The sequence below is a fragment of the Mesoplodon bidens genome (assembly GCF_964165515.1).
Source record: "Mesoplodon bidens genome assembly, chromosome: 10".
In the NCBI taxonomy this organism is placed as follows: Eukaryota; Metazoa; Chordata; class Mammalia; order Artiodactyla; family Ziphiidae; genus Mesoplodon; species Mesoplodon bidens.
The window spans coordinates 7,494,365-7,509,519 of NC_138172.1; the positions used below are offsets into that span (position 1 = coordinate 7,494,365).

The 15,155-nt window shown below is 41.0% G+C and overlaps 1 protein-coding gene across 4 annotated transcripts in view; it reads right to left on the reverse strand.

Moving 5' to 3' along the window:
- Positions 1 to 15,150, reverse strand: part of FANCD2 (FA complementation group D2) — a 58,619-nt gene extending 43,469 nt beyond the window's left edge. For 2 of the 4 annotated variants that reach the window (XM_081245753.1, XM_081245751.1), the window contains exons 1-11: positions 15,066 to 15,150; positions 13,113 to 13,205; positions 11,412 to 11,552; positions 10,751 to 10,818; positions 10,484 to 10,587; positions 10,014 to 10,074; positions 8,020 to 8,072; positions 5,079 to 5,157; positions 3,692 to 3,816; positions 1,736 to 1,823; positions 869 to 973 (exon numbers count right to left, since the gene is read on the reverse strand). In XM_081245753.1, the coding sequence (XP_081101879.1) occupies positions 869 to 973; positions 1,736 to 1,823; positions 3,692 to 3,816; positions 5,079 to 5,157; positions 8,020 to 8,072; positions 10,014 to 10,074; positions 10,484 to 10,587; positions 10,751 to 10,818; positions 11,412 to 11,552; positions 13,113 to 13,176 (888 nt within the window). In that variant the 5' untranslated portion in view covers positions 13,177 to 13,205; positions 15,066 to 15,150. Of the gene's footprint in view, positions 1 to 868; positions 974 to 1,735; positions 1,824 to 3,691; positions 3,817 to 5,078; positions 5,158 to 8,019; positions 8,073 to 10,013; positions 10,075 to 10,483; positions 10,588 to 10,750; positions 10,819 to 11,411; positions 11,553 to 13,112; positions 13,206 to 14,916 lie in introns of those variants that run through there. The other 2 variants (XM_081245752.1, XM_081245754.1) reach the window with 2 other exon arrangements.
- Between the last annotated feature and the right edge of the window lie 5 nt (positions 15,151 to 15,155).

The following is a 15,155-nucleotide window of genomic DNA, read 5'->3' on the forward strand; positions in this document are numbered from 1 at the left end:
CTCTTTACTTTTTTTATTATTTTTAAAAATATTTATGGGCAGCCCTGGTGGCGCAGTGGTTGAGAGTCCACCTGCCGACGCAGGGGACACGGGTTCGTGCCCCGGTCCGGGAAGATCCCACGTGTGGAGCAGCTGGGCCCGTGAGCCATGGCCGCTGAGCCTGCGCATCCAGAGCCTGTGCTCCGCAACGGGAGAAGCCACAAGTTAGAGGCCCGCGTACAGCAAAAAAAAAAAAAAAAAAAAAAAAGTTATTTATTATTTTTGGCTCCATCAGGTCTTAGTTGTGGTATGTGGGATCTTTTGTTGCAGCACGTGGTATCTTTCGTTGTGGTGTGCGGGCTTCTCTCTAGCTGTGGTGCTCGGGCTCCAGAGTGCATAGGCTCTGTAGTTGTGGCACATGGGCTTTCTAGTTGTGGTGCGCGGGCTCAGTAGTTGTGGCACATGGACTTAGCTGCCCCGTGGCTCGTGGGATCTTAGTTCTCCAACAGGGATTGAACCCACGTCCCCTGCTTTGGAAGGTGGATTCATAACCACTGGACCACCACGGAAGTCCCTGTCATGCTCTTTAAAATTTCAGAATTCCTTCAGGCATTACACTGAAATAGCAAATATAACCTGTAGTAGCTTATATAGAACAAGTCTGGCTGGTAGCTCCATTCTCTCCCCTGCTGGATTAATCAGCATTATCAATTAGTTTCGGGACAGAGATGAGCAATTTGAACCGATTAATTTAAATAATTTATCTTGATGTATCTTCCTCAAGGTTAGTCTTTTTATGACTTCTGAGTTTCACAAGGGTACCAGTGCTATGCCGTGTACTCTCTAGGATCTAGCTGCCTACAGTGTTTGTTGGGAAACAGTAGGGTACCTCAAGTGCATCCGTGGCTGTTATGGAATGAAGAATGAACTTGATGATCATAGGTAAATCGTCCAACATGACAGATGACAGCTTACCCATCACTAACTGGCGGATCTAAACATAAAAAGCACAAAAACCTTACATATTTTCATGTTAATGCCTCAATCTAGTACTGACTCGTTAGGTAAAATTAGAAAAATTATTTCTCTCACTCAGTTTTCTCACTTGTAATTTTGGAAAAAAAAGTCTCATTTTATTTTTTTTTTTCCAAATTACAAGCTTTCAATTGTTAATGCTACAGGTTCTTCAAAAACAGACAGGTGATAAACATGAAAGTCTTCTTCTCTTAATTTTGGAGGCTGAATTTTCCACTGGCTAGAGGAAGGCATAAAAAGTTGTTATTCCTATGGGAGCAGTTTGTAACTATACAGGCAATACAGAAGATTTCCACTAAAACATACTGATTAAAAATGAGCAGTTAATCTATCATAGTATGGCACATGAAATTCACTGAAAAGAAAAAAGAGAGCAAACGTCATTCAGCATTGTTTCAAAATGAAATTTTCGGGCTTCCCTGGTGGCACGGTGGTTGAGAGTCTGCCTTCCGATGCAGGGGACATGGGTTCGTGCCCCGGTCCGGGAAGATCCCACATGCCGCGGAGCGGCTGGGCCCATGAGCCATGGCCACTGAGCCTGCGCGCCCGGAGCCTGTGCTCCGCAACGGGAGAGGCCACAACAGTGAGAGGCCCGCATACCGCAAAAAAAAAAAAAAGAAATTTTCATTATATACGATTGGTCCAAGGCAATGACTGATTGACACTGGTTCTGGGAAGCGAGCAAGCTGGAGCTCTTTCTGGAGAGCAGAGTCCTCCCTACCTTAGTCAGGAGCTTCGGCTCAAGTCGGAGGCTAGAGAGGACATCCAGGATTGGGAGAGTGAGCAGAGTATTCTCTGTTAGAAGGTCACTGTGAATAGTAGAAAGAGAGAAGTTGTGCAAATTTTAACAGAGCTGGGCAAATAATGACGGGAAAATCACTCAAGGTATAGGAAGAGAGGATATACTTAGTTCCAATGAAATTCTATTTATAGTATGTTTCATTAACATTCTCTTGATTTAATAAAAAACTAATGCTCATTTTGAAAAATTCAAATAATAAACAAAGCAGAAACAAGAAGCCCTACCTCATCATCCCCACTACTCAGAGGAAACCACTACTGAGTTTGGTATATAGCCTTCCCGAGAAAAGGAAAAAGAAAACCTACAACAATTACAATGAAGTGTGATAAACATGATAGACGTAAGTGTAGGGTTCTACAGTAGCACACAGTAGAGAAGGACAGTGACGGATCCTAAGAGAAGGTTATACAAAAGGACAAGCAGGCAAAGTGGGGTATACAGTGCTATACACAGAAGGAGCATCCTGCCTAAAAGCACAAAGCAAGAAATCACTGGACATTTTTGGAGACAGCTTTACAGACAACTATAGAAAAGGAGGTATAACAAATTGGAAGTTTTTAACTACTTCTAGGATAAATACATGGTTGCATTAAAACAGAAATAAAATTATGTAGTGATATTGTTCTCCTCTTCTTCATTATTGCCCTATCAATTAGTATTTTTCACGTAAATGTTAGTAAGCAATGGATGTCTGCAATAGATCTGACACAGCAATGTGCATTAGAATGAATCATTTAGGGACCAAAGAAGTTGATGTTTAATAAGCTCCACAAACTATTTGGATGTGTAGTCAAGATGGAGGACACCCTTGGAGAGATAAAATGTTAACAAAACGAAGGAATAATGTTTATGTCTCTGCAGACGAAATTTATACACCTAATCCTAAGCCAGACTTCATATTCATGACAGATACACAGGTCTACTCAAATATATACTCATTATTAGAAAAGAAAGAAAGTACACGGATCTACTCAAATATACACTCATTGGGGCTTCCTGGTGGCACAGTGGTTAAGAATCTGCCTGCCATTGCAGGGGACACGGGTTCAAGCCCTGGTCTGGGAAGATCCCACATGCCACGGAGCAACTAAGCCCATGCGCCACAACTACTGAGCCTGCGCTCTAGAGCCCGCAAGCCACAACTACTGAGCCCGTGTGCCACAACTACTAAAGCCCAAACACCTAGAGTCTGTACTCTACAGGAAGAGAAGCCACCACGATGAGAAGCCCACGCACTGCAATGAAGACGCAACACAGCCCAAAATAAATAAATAAATTAATTAAAAAAACTAGGGACTTCCCTGGTGGCGCAGTTGTTAAGAATCCACCTGCCAATGCAGAGGACACAGGTTTGATCACTGGTCCAGGAAGATCCCACGTCGTGGAGCCACTAAGCCCACATGCTGCAACTACTGAGCCCACGCACCACAACTACTGAAACCTGTGCACTCTAGGGCCCACGTGCCACAACTACTGAGCCTGTGTGCTGCAACTACTGAAGCCTGTGCGCCTAGAGCCTGTACTCAGCAACAAGAGAAGCCACCGCAATGAGAAGCCCGTGCACCACAACGAAGAGTAGCCCCCGCTCGCCGCAACTAGAGAAAGCCCATGCGCAGCAACAAAGATACAATGCAGCCAAAAAAAAAACCCACTCATTATTAGAAAAGCAAGTCAAATTCCATATCCTAGAAAGATGGGTATCATCCTCTTTTATAAAAAAAAAAGAAACACATTATTATTATTATTATTTTACATGGATCATCACAGCATCTTTATTTTTAGTAGGAAACACATTATTACTACTCTTTTTATACTGCAGTGATAAGGCTCCCAAAGTGAAGTCTTGCTCAAGATGCCGATGAGGTGCTTACCCACCTGAGTTCTTTCCCCACATCAGCATGATGGGAATCCCCTAGAATCTCAGGTAGGCTGGTGACAAAGTCATGCTGCAGGTACACTGGAGCAATACTGATCAGCTGCATGATCTTGGTGGTGAGATCCTGCAGTGGAGGAGACTATTAGAATTGTAACACTACCCAGAATAGAGAAAGACCTCCTACTCATGAAATGTAGAGCTGGAATTATTTTGTGTACAATACGACAACTACACACACACTCAAGCTCAAAGCCTAAAATCAGAGGTAAGTGACCCAGAGATTTTCACAAATGAGATGGTACATAGAAAAAAAAATAGGCTGGATGTCATATTATTTAATACTTTTTTTTTTTTTTTTTAATTTTTTGGCTGCACCGAGCAGCTTGTGAGATATTAGTTCCCCGACCAGGGACTGAACCCAGGCCCCTGGCAGGGAGAGTGCAGTCTTAACCACTGGACTGCCAGGGAAGTCCAACAATTGGGGGTTCTTTTGCTTTTTTCCCCCCCCATTTCTACTGTCTTTATTTCACTTAATCTTCACAACTGTATTCCCATTTTTAAAATGTAGGGTTATGTGCTGCTCAAGGATACACAATTAATAAGTGGCAGACCCAAAATTCCAGCCCAGATGAGATTCCAAAACTCATGTTCTTCCAAATAAAGATTTAGCCTTTGAATGTCTGACAAAAATTAGTAGAATTATTTAAGAACTCTGAAAAGAAATGGGCCTTAAGCAACAGGCTCAAAACAGATTCAACTTTACCAAGGTGCTTAATAACAAGTAACATAATCCCAAAGAAATTTTCCTCAATATGTAATTAAAATAACACATTTGCAATGAAGTAGGATGGTTTCGGATCTCATTGCTTTTTTTTTTTTTCCTGCGGTACGGGGGCCTCTCACTGCTGTGGCCTCTTCCGTCACGGAGCACAGGCTCCAGACGCGCAGGCTCAGCGGCCATGGCTCACGGACCCAGCTGCACCGCGGAATGTGAGATCCTCCCGGACCGGGGCACGAACCCATGTCCCCTGCATCGGCAGACGGACTCTCAACCACTGCGCCACCAGGGAAGCCCCGGATCTCATTGCTTTTGAGAAATAAAACATAATAATAATCTCTGTACTTTGAGAAGTTAATGAGTTCCTTCCAAATATTTATTTAATAAATGACATCCAGTCATCATAATTAGATACACTTCTTATTTTAGAGAAATTTAATGGGTGAAATAACCATGCTTTTCAAATTATTAAAGCTAAAAAAGATAATGGATAGAAAAATATGAATTTTTTGTTTAGAAAGGAAAAAATACCATGCAAATGCCAAAAGTTTGGTTAAGTGCGGAAAACACACTATAAACCCAAGAGACAGAAAAAGTCCCCAACTTACCTTACTATCCACAACTCTGTCAAGCCACTTCAGTTGATTGATGATGAGTCGAGGCATGTTGAGTCCATCACTGTTCACGCTGAATGTTTGGATGGATGAGAAGTCAGGAACGTACCCTTTCTGACTTACACAGCAGCAAGCATTAATACTGCATATAACATTTCAGCCATTCAGTTAACATTTTCTAAACACTTACCATGCGTTGCACACTGTGCTAAACACACAGGTAATACAAAAAAAAGCATGAGACATATGCTTATGTATGTTGAGAAAGATGTCTGGAGGAAGACACACTAAACTGTTAGTGGCTATATCTGGGGAGGGTTTAGAGAGGGGAAGAAAAGTCTGGAGAGTATCTCTTAAAATATATGAACAATTAAAAAAAATAAAGGTAACAAACTTTAACAAATTGAATAAGATAAATTGTTTTTAAAGGTAAACTGGGACTTCCCTGGTGGTGCAGTGGTTAAGAATCCGCCTGCCGGGCTTCCCTGGTGGCGCAGTGGTTGAGAGTCCGCCTGCCGATGCAGGGGACACGGGTTCGTGCCCTGGTCTGGGAAGATCCCACATGCCACGGAGCGGCTGGGCCCGTAAGCCATGGCCGCTGAGCCTGCGCGTCCGGAGCCTGTGCTCCACAATGGGAGAGGCCACAACAGTGAGAGGCCCGCATACCACAAAAAAAAAAAAAAAAAAAAAAAAAAAAGAATCCGCCTGCCAATGCAGGGGACACGGGTTCGAGCTAGAGCCCGCAAGCCACAACTACTGAGAGCGCGCACCTAGAGCCCGTGCTCCGCAGCAAGAGAAGCCACCACAATGAGAAGCCCACGCACCGCAACAAAGAAGAGCCCCTGCTTGCGGCAACTAGAGAAAGCCTGAGCACAAGGCCCAAAGCAGCCAAAATAAATTTTAAAAATAAATAAAATAAATTTTAAAACTAAATAAATAAAATAAGAGGTAAAAAACTAATTACATCAATGTGATAAAGTACTAAAAAATGCAAGTAATTTTTACCACTATGGAAACAGAAGGTCAGATTTAGACTGTCGAAGTACTGAAAACCATTTATGGATGAAGAGAAGTTGGCTCAGTATTAGTATTATCATTAATATAACAATATTTATTAATATCATTAATTATTAATATTCATAATAAATTATTATAAATAACTTCCCAGTATTATTTCCCCTAAAATGACAGTCTCTGCCTTCTTACCAGCCTCCTATCTAACTTTTGGACCACCTCCAGCTCCTCTTCTTGACAGCATTCTCAGTCTTTGTTTACTATAGACAAATTTAACTGCTAAAAAAGACTTAGGCAGGACACAAAGCATAGTGCAAGCCATTCGGGCAAATCATGTATTTCTAAAGATAAATCTTCAAGTTTACTATTGTTACATACAAGACCCAGAAGCAGCACATATTAAAAAGGAGGAAATAAAAATTACCTAAATCCTCTCTCCCAGAGAGGTCCACCATTGATATACATGTGTATATGTGTCTATGTAAATGTGTATGTATGTACCTTTTTTTAACAAAATACTGAGTGGAACTGTAAATACTGATTTGTAGCCTGTTTTTTCAATTAATGCACGGTATTAAATAATCCTCTTTAAAATTTTTAATGTCCACATTATATTCCATTACATGGATATAACTAATTTACTTAACCAATCTCCTATAGTTGAATATCTCAGTTTACAATTTTTGTTACTTTAAACAGTAATATTATTCATTACTGTTTTCATTCATAGGTATTGCCTTAGGATAAATCTGGAGGCATGGCTGAACATTAAAGGGTATGCAATTAGGTTCTGATACACACAACCTACTGCCCTTCAGAGTAATTACACTGCTTTATATGTTTACCAGTGATATATGAGCATGCCTGTTCATCGCACTCAACAAGGGAGATCCTTTGAGAGGGAAAAAAATCTATTTATTGTTTGAAATTGTTGTATTTGATTATTAATGAACTTGAGCGTTAAAAAAAAGTGTTTAATGCTCTTATATTTCTTCTCCGTGAATTGTCTATTCATGACCTTTATCTACTTTTCTGTTAGGCTGTTCTTTTTTTCTCTTAGTTATTTTTTTATTATTACTATTTTTAAGTCAATTTATTTATTCATTTTTATTTTTGGCTGCATTGGGTCTTCGTTGCTGCATGCAGGCTTTCTCTAGTTATGGCGAGCGTGGGCTACTCTTCATTGTGGTGTGCGGGCTTATCATTGCAGTGGCTTCTCCTGTTGCGGAGCATGGGCTCTAGGTGCGCAGGCTTCAGTAGTTGTGGCACATGGGCTCAGTAGTTGTGGCTGGAGGGCTCTAGAGTGCAGGCTCAGTAGTTGTGGTGCACGGGCTTAGTTGCTCTGCGGCATGTGGGATCTTCTCGGACCAGGGCTCAAACCCACGTCCCCTGCACTGGCAGGCAGATTCTTAACCACTGTACCACCAGGGAAGTCCCTTAGTTATTTTTTAAAGTAAGAAAGAATTTTTGGGGGGGCCATACCACATGGCTTGCAGGATCTTAGTTCCCCCGACCAAGGATCAAACCCAGACCCCAAGAGAGTGAAAGCCCGGAATCCTAACCATTGGACCGCCAGGAAATTCCCTTAAAGTAAATTTTTTAAAATGGTAGCTCATATGCAGTATAAAATTGAAAAGGTAAAGAACAGTATTCAGAGAATATATAACTCCAGCCAATTGGCTCCACTCCTGGGAGACAACCACTATTACCAGTTTACTGTGTATCCTAGGAATACATGGACATATAAATAGATGAAATTTCAAAGAAAGTCAACCCAGTAAAACTTCAGTAGTCATTTAAGAATCTGGAGTCATAATAAATATGATCTTCAGACATACCAATGATGCTTCAGAGCAACGTTTTCAGAGAGAAACATAAGTACACCAGGGTACTTTGAGCATTCCAAAGTAACTCCACTTACTTTTTGAAAAGAAATTCTGGCAACTTTTCAAATAAGATTTTGATAATGGCAGGCTAAAAAAGAAGACATAGGGAGTTAGGAGATTGTCTCAAAATGTACAACAGAAATGCATAATTAGCTGTAATTCTCTCCAACGAGAGTTCTTGGAGGAAAAACCCTGCTATAATTGAAATCCTCATTATAAGAATGTCCACCTGGCAGGAATGTAAATTGATACAGCCAATATAGAGAACAGTATGGAGGTTCCTTAAAAAACTAAAAACAGAACTACCATATGACCCAGCAATCCCACTACTGGGCACATACCCTGAGAAAACCATAATTCAAAAAGAGTCATGTACCACAATGTTCATTGCAGCACTATTTACAATAGCCAGGACATGGAAGCAACCTAAATGTCCACTGACAGATGAATGGATAAAGAAGATGTGGCACATATATACAATGGAATATTAATCAGGCATAAAAAGAAACAAAACTGAGTTATTTGTAGTGAGGTGGATGGACCTAGAGTCTGTCATTCATAGTGAAGTCAGTCAGAAAAACAAATACTGTATGCTAACACATATATATGGAATCTAAAAATATATATATATGGTTCTAATGTACCTAGTGGCAGGACAGGAATAAAGACACAGACATAGAGAATGTATGTGAGGACATGGGGAGGGGGAAGGGTAAGCTGGGACGAAGTGAGAGAGTGGCATGTACTTATATATACAACCAAATATAAAATAGTTAGTGGGAAGCAGCCGCATAGCACAGGGAGATCAGCTACATGCTTTGTGACCACCTAGAGGGGTGGGATAGGGAAGAGTGGGAGGGAGGCTCAAGAGGGAGGGGGTATGGGGATATATATATACACATATAGCTGATTCACTTTGTTACACAGCAGAAACTAACACAACATTGTAAAGCAATTATACTCCAATAAAGATTTAAAAACAAAAAAGTATGTCCACATGAATGCTGCCTATATTTTGAATATAACCTGTTGGAATACAAAGATTTATCAATAATCTGTCCTCTGAAAAATTACAAAATGACTATCAAGGCAACATTAAAATAATCTGATAATCAAAAACATTATTATGATGACAATTGTTAACCCATGAAATGCAGGCTTTAACAGATTATCAAATAGTTTGCAAGAAAAGATTTCTCTTTTGAGGAACAAGAGAGCTCTTAGATTTTTTTTTTTTTGAGAGCTCTTAGATTTAAGCTAACTAAATTTATTCAAGATTTCCAATGAAAAGGAATTATGATTAACAGTGCAAGAGAAGAAAAGAGGAAAAATGAAGGACAGGGTGGGAGGGAGACTTTTCATTGTATATATATTTCTATAATTTGAGATGTTTAAAACATCTCACTGATTGTCTAATCAATAAATTAAGAGAGGGCTTCCCTGGTGGTGCAGTGGTTCAGAGTCCGCCTGCCGATGCAGGGGACATGGGTTCGTGCCCCGGTTCCGGAAGATCCCACATGCCGCGGAGCGGCTGGGCCCGTGAGCCGTGGCCGTTGAGCCTGTGCGTCCAGAGCCTGTGCTCCACAGCGGGAGAGGCCACAACAGTGAGAGGCCCACATACCGCAAAAAATAAATTAATAAATAAATTAATTAATTAAGAGAGAAAGGAGGAGGAAAAGGGAAAGATCTAGTTAATAAGCAAATACGAAGCTAAATGGGAGATGATGCAGATGTGAATATGGCAGAGATATACAAGGTACTCAGAGAACACAGGATGAAGCTTTACAAAGCAGGAATCAGAGGCCGCCAGGTAAATGAGGTTTCAAGATGTATTGGGTTTATCAGCTCAGTCCAAAGACACAGATACTGCCCTATAAGATTCATGTCAGCAACAGAGCTGTGGTAACCTGTTGCAAACCCAAACTCTCCCATTAACCCTGCTCTGCCCTGTGCTCCAGCCACTTACACTTGGGCATATACCACAAATCACATCCATTAAATGTTCACAGAAAAAGTGGCACAGTCTCACCTGTAATATGTCAATCCCCAGAAGCAATTTAATGAGGCTCTTACAGTAAGATGTGCCCATGCTGTAAAAAAAAAAGGGGGGGGGGGAGATTGGTTTTCTATTTTGTTTTTCTTGTTTTAATGTTTTTATTATCTTTTCCCTGTAAAATTGGTTAACTATGTAATTTTTAGGGAGAAACTATCCTGTTAGATAAGAAATACAGAACATGAGAAGATAGCTTTTAAGTCACAGACAAGTAGAGTTGAAACTGTATCAACACAGGTGAGACACATTCTAGAAAACATTCTGGTTCTTAGTCTTGTTATCATAAACTTAATAATTTAAAGGTTAGGTTAAAACTTTGAGGAAAAGAGAGCTATAAATCAAAAGTAAAATTCCAAAAAATCACATTCTGCCCCAACTCCACCTCCCAATCCAGTTAAGTGTAACAGACTAAATTTCAGCAACAGTCCAGTGCTTTGTCTCCACACCTGGCTTCCTCATCCTGCAGATGTTCACAAGACAAAAGGCAGTTCCTGAAACTGTCTTGATCCTCAATGTAAGACTCCAGGCCAGTAATGAATTCTTCTACTATCTTAGTGACATTAAAAAAAAAAAAAAGAGTAAGATTTTTAGTTTAACATTTGCTGTCGATTAGCTAAAATCATTCAAGCCTATTCAACTTTATGTTAGTGTCTTTAAACTCCCAATTCCAGAGTACTGGGCAAAAACAAAAATACTAATGAGAAAATACATACTTTGGGATAAGAAGGATGTTTCCTCAGAGTCTGAAAGAGCTTCTTTTGGAAAATGATTTGATCCACAGCTATGAGGAAAGAAGACTAGTTGGTCCCCAGTGTCTTTAACACTTCCTACCAGAGTTTTACTTTCCTAAGACCTAGGTTCCTGTCTGATGAAACCAATAAAGATATTTCTAACCTAATTTCAGAGCCAACTCTTATAAACCCATTGCAAAAGAGAATTAGCTTTTATAAAGGATAGCTACTAAGTATTCTTTAAAAAAAAAAAAAAAGCCAAAACCTTAGCTGGATGGAATAATCTATGCCCCCAAAGTAGGGCCTTACGTGGCTTTATAAATTTTCTTCTGAAATTATTCTGACACAGATCTAATTGCTCTCTAGGTATTAATTTATTTTTTCACAAGAAAACATAAAGTAATACTAGTACATAACATTCTTTCTTTAAAAAAAAAAAAGGATTAGACATCCTTTACTTAACATTCATTAATCAGTACCAAAGAGAATAACAACATTCTCTAAAAAGCCATTTCAGTTTCATCCTTATCTCAAGACAGATGGTGTTCCCATTTCTAATCTTCATTGCCTCTCTAGAAAATCCATGATTCAGTTCTGAGCCCTTTCACTATACCCAGACAAAAGATTTTGTTTAAAATATTACCTAGTTGATTCTGACTCTCTCCTGTTTTAAGAGTAATTCCTGATGTCTTAAGGAGCTTTACAAAGACACTGTCATTTTCTTCAACTTCATTATGACCATGAGATTTCTTTGTCTTTTTGGAAAGTGGCTGTTTCCTGGCTTCTGAAAGTAGACAAAATTTTCAAGAATGTGACAAATACTAAAGCAAAGGTGAAAATGTAAACCCTAGAACAATAACCCTAAGAGGAAAGTTGATGGGTTCCTGAAGAACTATTCTGGAACTGATGCTGCTGTGCAATTTTTTCTCTAACAAGGGTCAGCAATAATGGCTTGCAAACAAACAAATAGAACAATCAACAAATTGAATTATTTTCACCTACTGAGTTTTCATTTGAAGAATTCAAAATGTGCCACCTCTAACAAGAAAGACCAGAGAAATGTTTTCCAGCCAAATTCTAAAGCAGTCAGGGTGTCTCATGTGGTCTACAAACCATTGTGTTGGAATCACTGGGAAGCTTACTAAAAGCATATTCTTAGGTCATGTCCCAGAGAATCAAAATTTCAGGGATGGAGCATGGGAATCTGAATTATTAATACGCTCTCCAGGTAATAATCCTGATGCACACCACAGTTTGAGAACCAACGATCAGGATATAGAGGTAGAAAGAATGCAGCAGGTTCTCCTATATCATATCTTTGAGTACAAAGCCCAGACTGATTTCATCCCAAGGCTTTCAATCCATAAGAAATAATAAAAAAATAAGCAAACAAAAACAAAAAGGTACCTGAAGTTAAGATTATCTACTCTTCTCCCTTAATGAAGCAACGTTAGAATTGCCTTAATAGAGTGGATGAGTGTGATGAATGAAAGACTATCAACCTCTTCTCATTGGAACTCTTAGGGCTTCTGTCAACTGCATTCTCATATGGACAGATTCTGTACTCTTCCTTTGCCTCTGGTGTGCTTGCTTTGATATGATGCTTTTCCTTTATACATCACCATCATAGCATTTATCTAGATCATTTTTAAGGCAGGAACGGGGACCATAAGATTTTTAAAGGTAAGGGACTTCCGTGGCGGTCCAGTGGTTAAGAATCTGCCTCCCCATGCCGGGGACGCAGGTTCAATCCCTGGTCAGAGAACTAAGATCCCACATGCCAAAGGGCAACTAAGTCCACGCACTGCAACTACTAAGCCCACATGCCACAACTAGAGAGAAGCCCTCACACAGCAGAGGAGGATCCCACATGCTGCAGTGAAGATCCTGTGTACCAAAACTAAGACCCAATGCAGCCAAAAATAAAAAAATAAATAATAAATATTTTTTAAAAAGTGGTGGAAAGTGGGGGAGCTTGTTTAAAATACAACACAATCCAGAGATCCTTTAAAAACAATAAAAATAAAAAATAAAGGGTATAGACTATGTCATATCTTTGTGCCCCAGCACCTAAAGGATGTACAATAGTTAAGCTCTTATGTATGCAGATTCCTCCTACGTATGTGGACACTGAAACTCACAGACTATAGTGGGCATACCCAAAGTCATACATGCAATTAATTAGAGGCAGAAATTTCATTCCAAATCTCCTGATACTAGATTCTGTGTGCCCCATCCATTAAGCCTTGGTGACTCCAGCACTTGAAAGTAGGAACTTTATAACCCTTTTAGTGCCTCACACATTTGCTACAGGAAATAAAGCAACAAATGACTAGACACTTACTAGAGGCATCTTCTGTCAGGCTCTCTTTATCCTCAGATGTTGGGAGTCTTCTTTTGGAAACCATTTTGACCAAAGCCTTTTTCAGTTAAATTACTTTGCAGAGCAAATCAGAGAACAGAAATTACCTGTTAGAAGCTAAATTCTGAGAAGTTAAAGCTATTAGCTCAAAGAAAACTATCCAAAACCAAAGACTTTGTAAAATCCTATCTAAATCCAGGTGCTGAGAAAATTTCAACTCCTCTATCTGGTCAAAACTCCCTTGTTTTCAAGACTTGTTTACCTAGTTGCCTCTTTAGCCAGACCGTTTCCCTCTTGCTAAAAGATAAAACCCACAGTTCTCTGACATTTAAGATTCTTCATCATCTAGCCACAATCTACTGCTCCTTTAACTCATTAACCCAATACTATATGCTAGGGACTGTGCTAGGTGCTGGGGTTACAACTGTGAATCAAATACAATCCCTGTCCTCAGGGAGTTTACTATATAGTACCAAGTAGTCCTGATGTAGTTATAAAAGAAAAGTAGAGGGCTTCCCTGGTGGCGCAGTGGTTGGGAGTCCGCCTGCCGATGCAGGGGACACGGGTTCATGTCCCGGTCTGGGAAGATCCCACATGCCGCGGAGCGGCTGGGCCCGTGAGCCATGGCCGCTGAGCCTGCGCGTCCGGAGGCTGTGCTCCGCAACGGGAGAGGCCACAACAGTGAGAGGCCCGCTTACCGAAAAAAGAAAAAAAAAAAAAAGTGCAAGGTGCTATGAGGAAATCTAGTCTAGCTGGCGGTGATGAAGAAAAGCAGGGACGATTTCTCAGGGATAATCTCTTTGAGACCGTGATTTTAAAGCAGAGACCTGAGGGTTGAAATAAGAGTTAGCCAGTAGAAGAGGTATGAGAAGAGTGGTCCAGGCAGAGAAAAACTCAACACTGAAACAGGGAGAATGTAGAGTGAGAAATGAGCCTGCAGAGGTAGGGGAGGGCCTGAACCACAGGGAGTTCTATTTTGTAAACTAGAACCTTCCTGGTTTCAGTGCTTTTGCATAAGATGTTGTTTTCACCTGAAATGCTCTTATCCGCCTGGAAATTACTCTTCCTCCTTAAAGACTCAGTCAAATATCATCTTCCTCCTATCCCCAAGGGAGATTACTACTCCAGCTTCCCTGCTCCAGACTATATGTAGGAGCCCTTACAATGCACTAGACTGTGGGGCTCCTTGAGAGCAGGAACCCAGTGTCCTTTACTTCAGGTATGCCTTAGTGCCCAGCTCGGTACCTGGCATAAAAAAATTTCCGAGAATATTCGCTAAATGAGAATGGCTGGCAGGCAGGTAAATAGTAACAGCTAATAAAAACTATTTTAAGTGCTTTACATTTGATACTTCATTTATTCCTCACAAAACTTTCTAAGGTAGTACCATTAGTCTCACATTCAGTGGCAGAGCTGGGATTCCAATTTAGCAATCCGGCTCCAGGATCCTCTTAACTACCAACTACACTTACTCTTGATTATAATAGTGCCTTGCAATAATATTTACCATTTACTATGTACCAAGCGTCATGCTAAGCGTTTTCTTTATCCTTGCCTCGTTTACTACTTAGAACCATTACCAGCCATTCTGTCGATGGAAAAACTAAGGCAAGTCAGGGTCTCCTGACTTCAGGGCACACGCCCGTAACACGTGCTAACCGGTCCCGCTTCCAGAGAAGCCTGAAAGCCGGGGAGACCGGACGGGCTGCCCGGACCAGGTCCTCCGGGTAGGGAGCAGGGGTCAATTCCCTCCTCACTTCGTCATTTTAACGACGCAAGGAGATACCTGGGAGGATCATCCCACGACAAGACAGTTGAGGAAGCTGAGGTTCGGGGCGCGGAGCCCCAGAAGGAAAGGCCGGGCTCTGCCGGGGCCTAGAGACCGGGCCGCAGAGACGCGGGGCCTCTAGAGGAGACGACCGCTGCCCCACTCACCCGCCGAGAAGCCGTTGCTGCCCCTCCTTTTCGACTTTCCCGCGCTGCACAACGCCTCACGGACGCCGCCTAAGCGCGCCTCGCCGCACG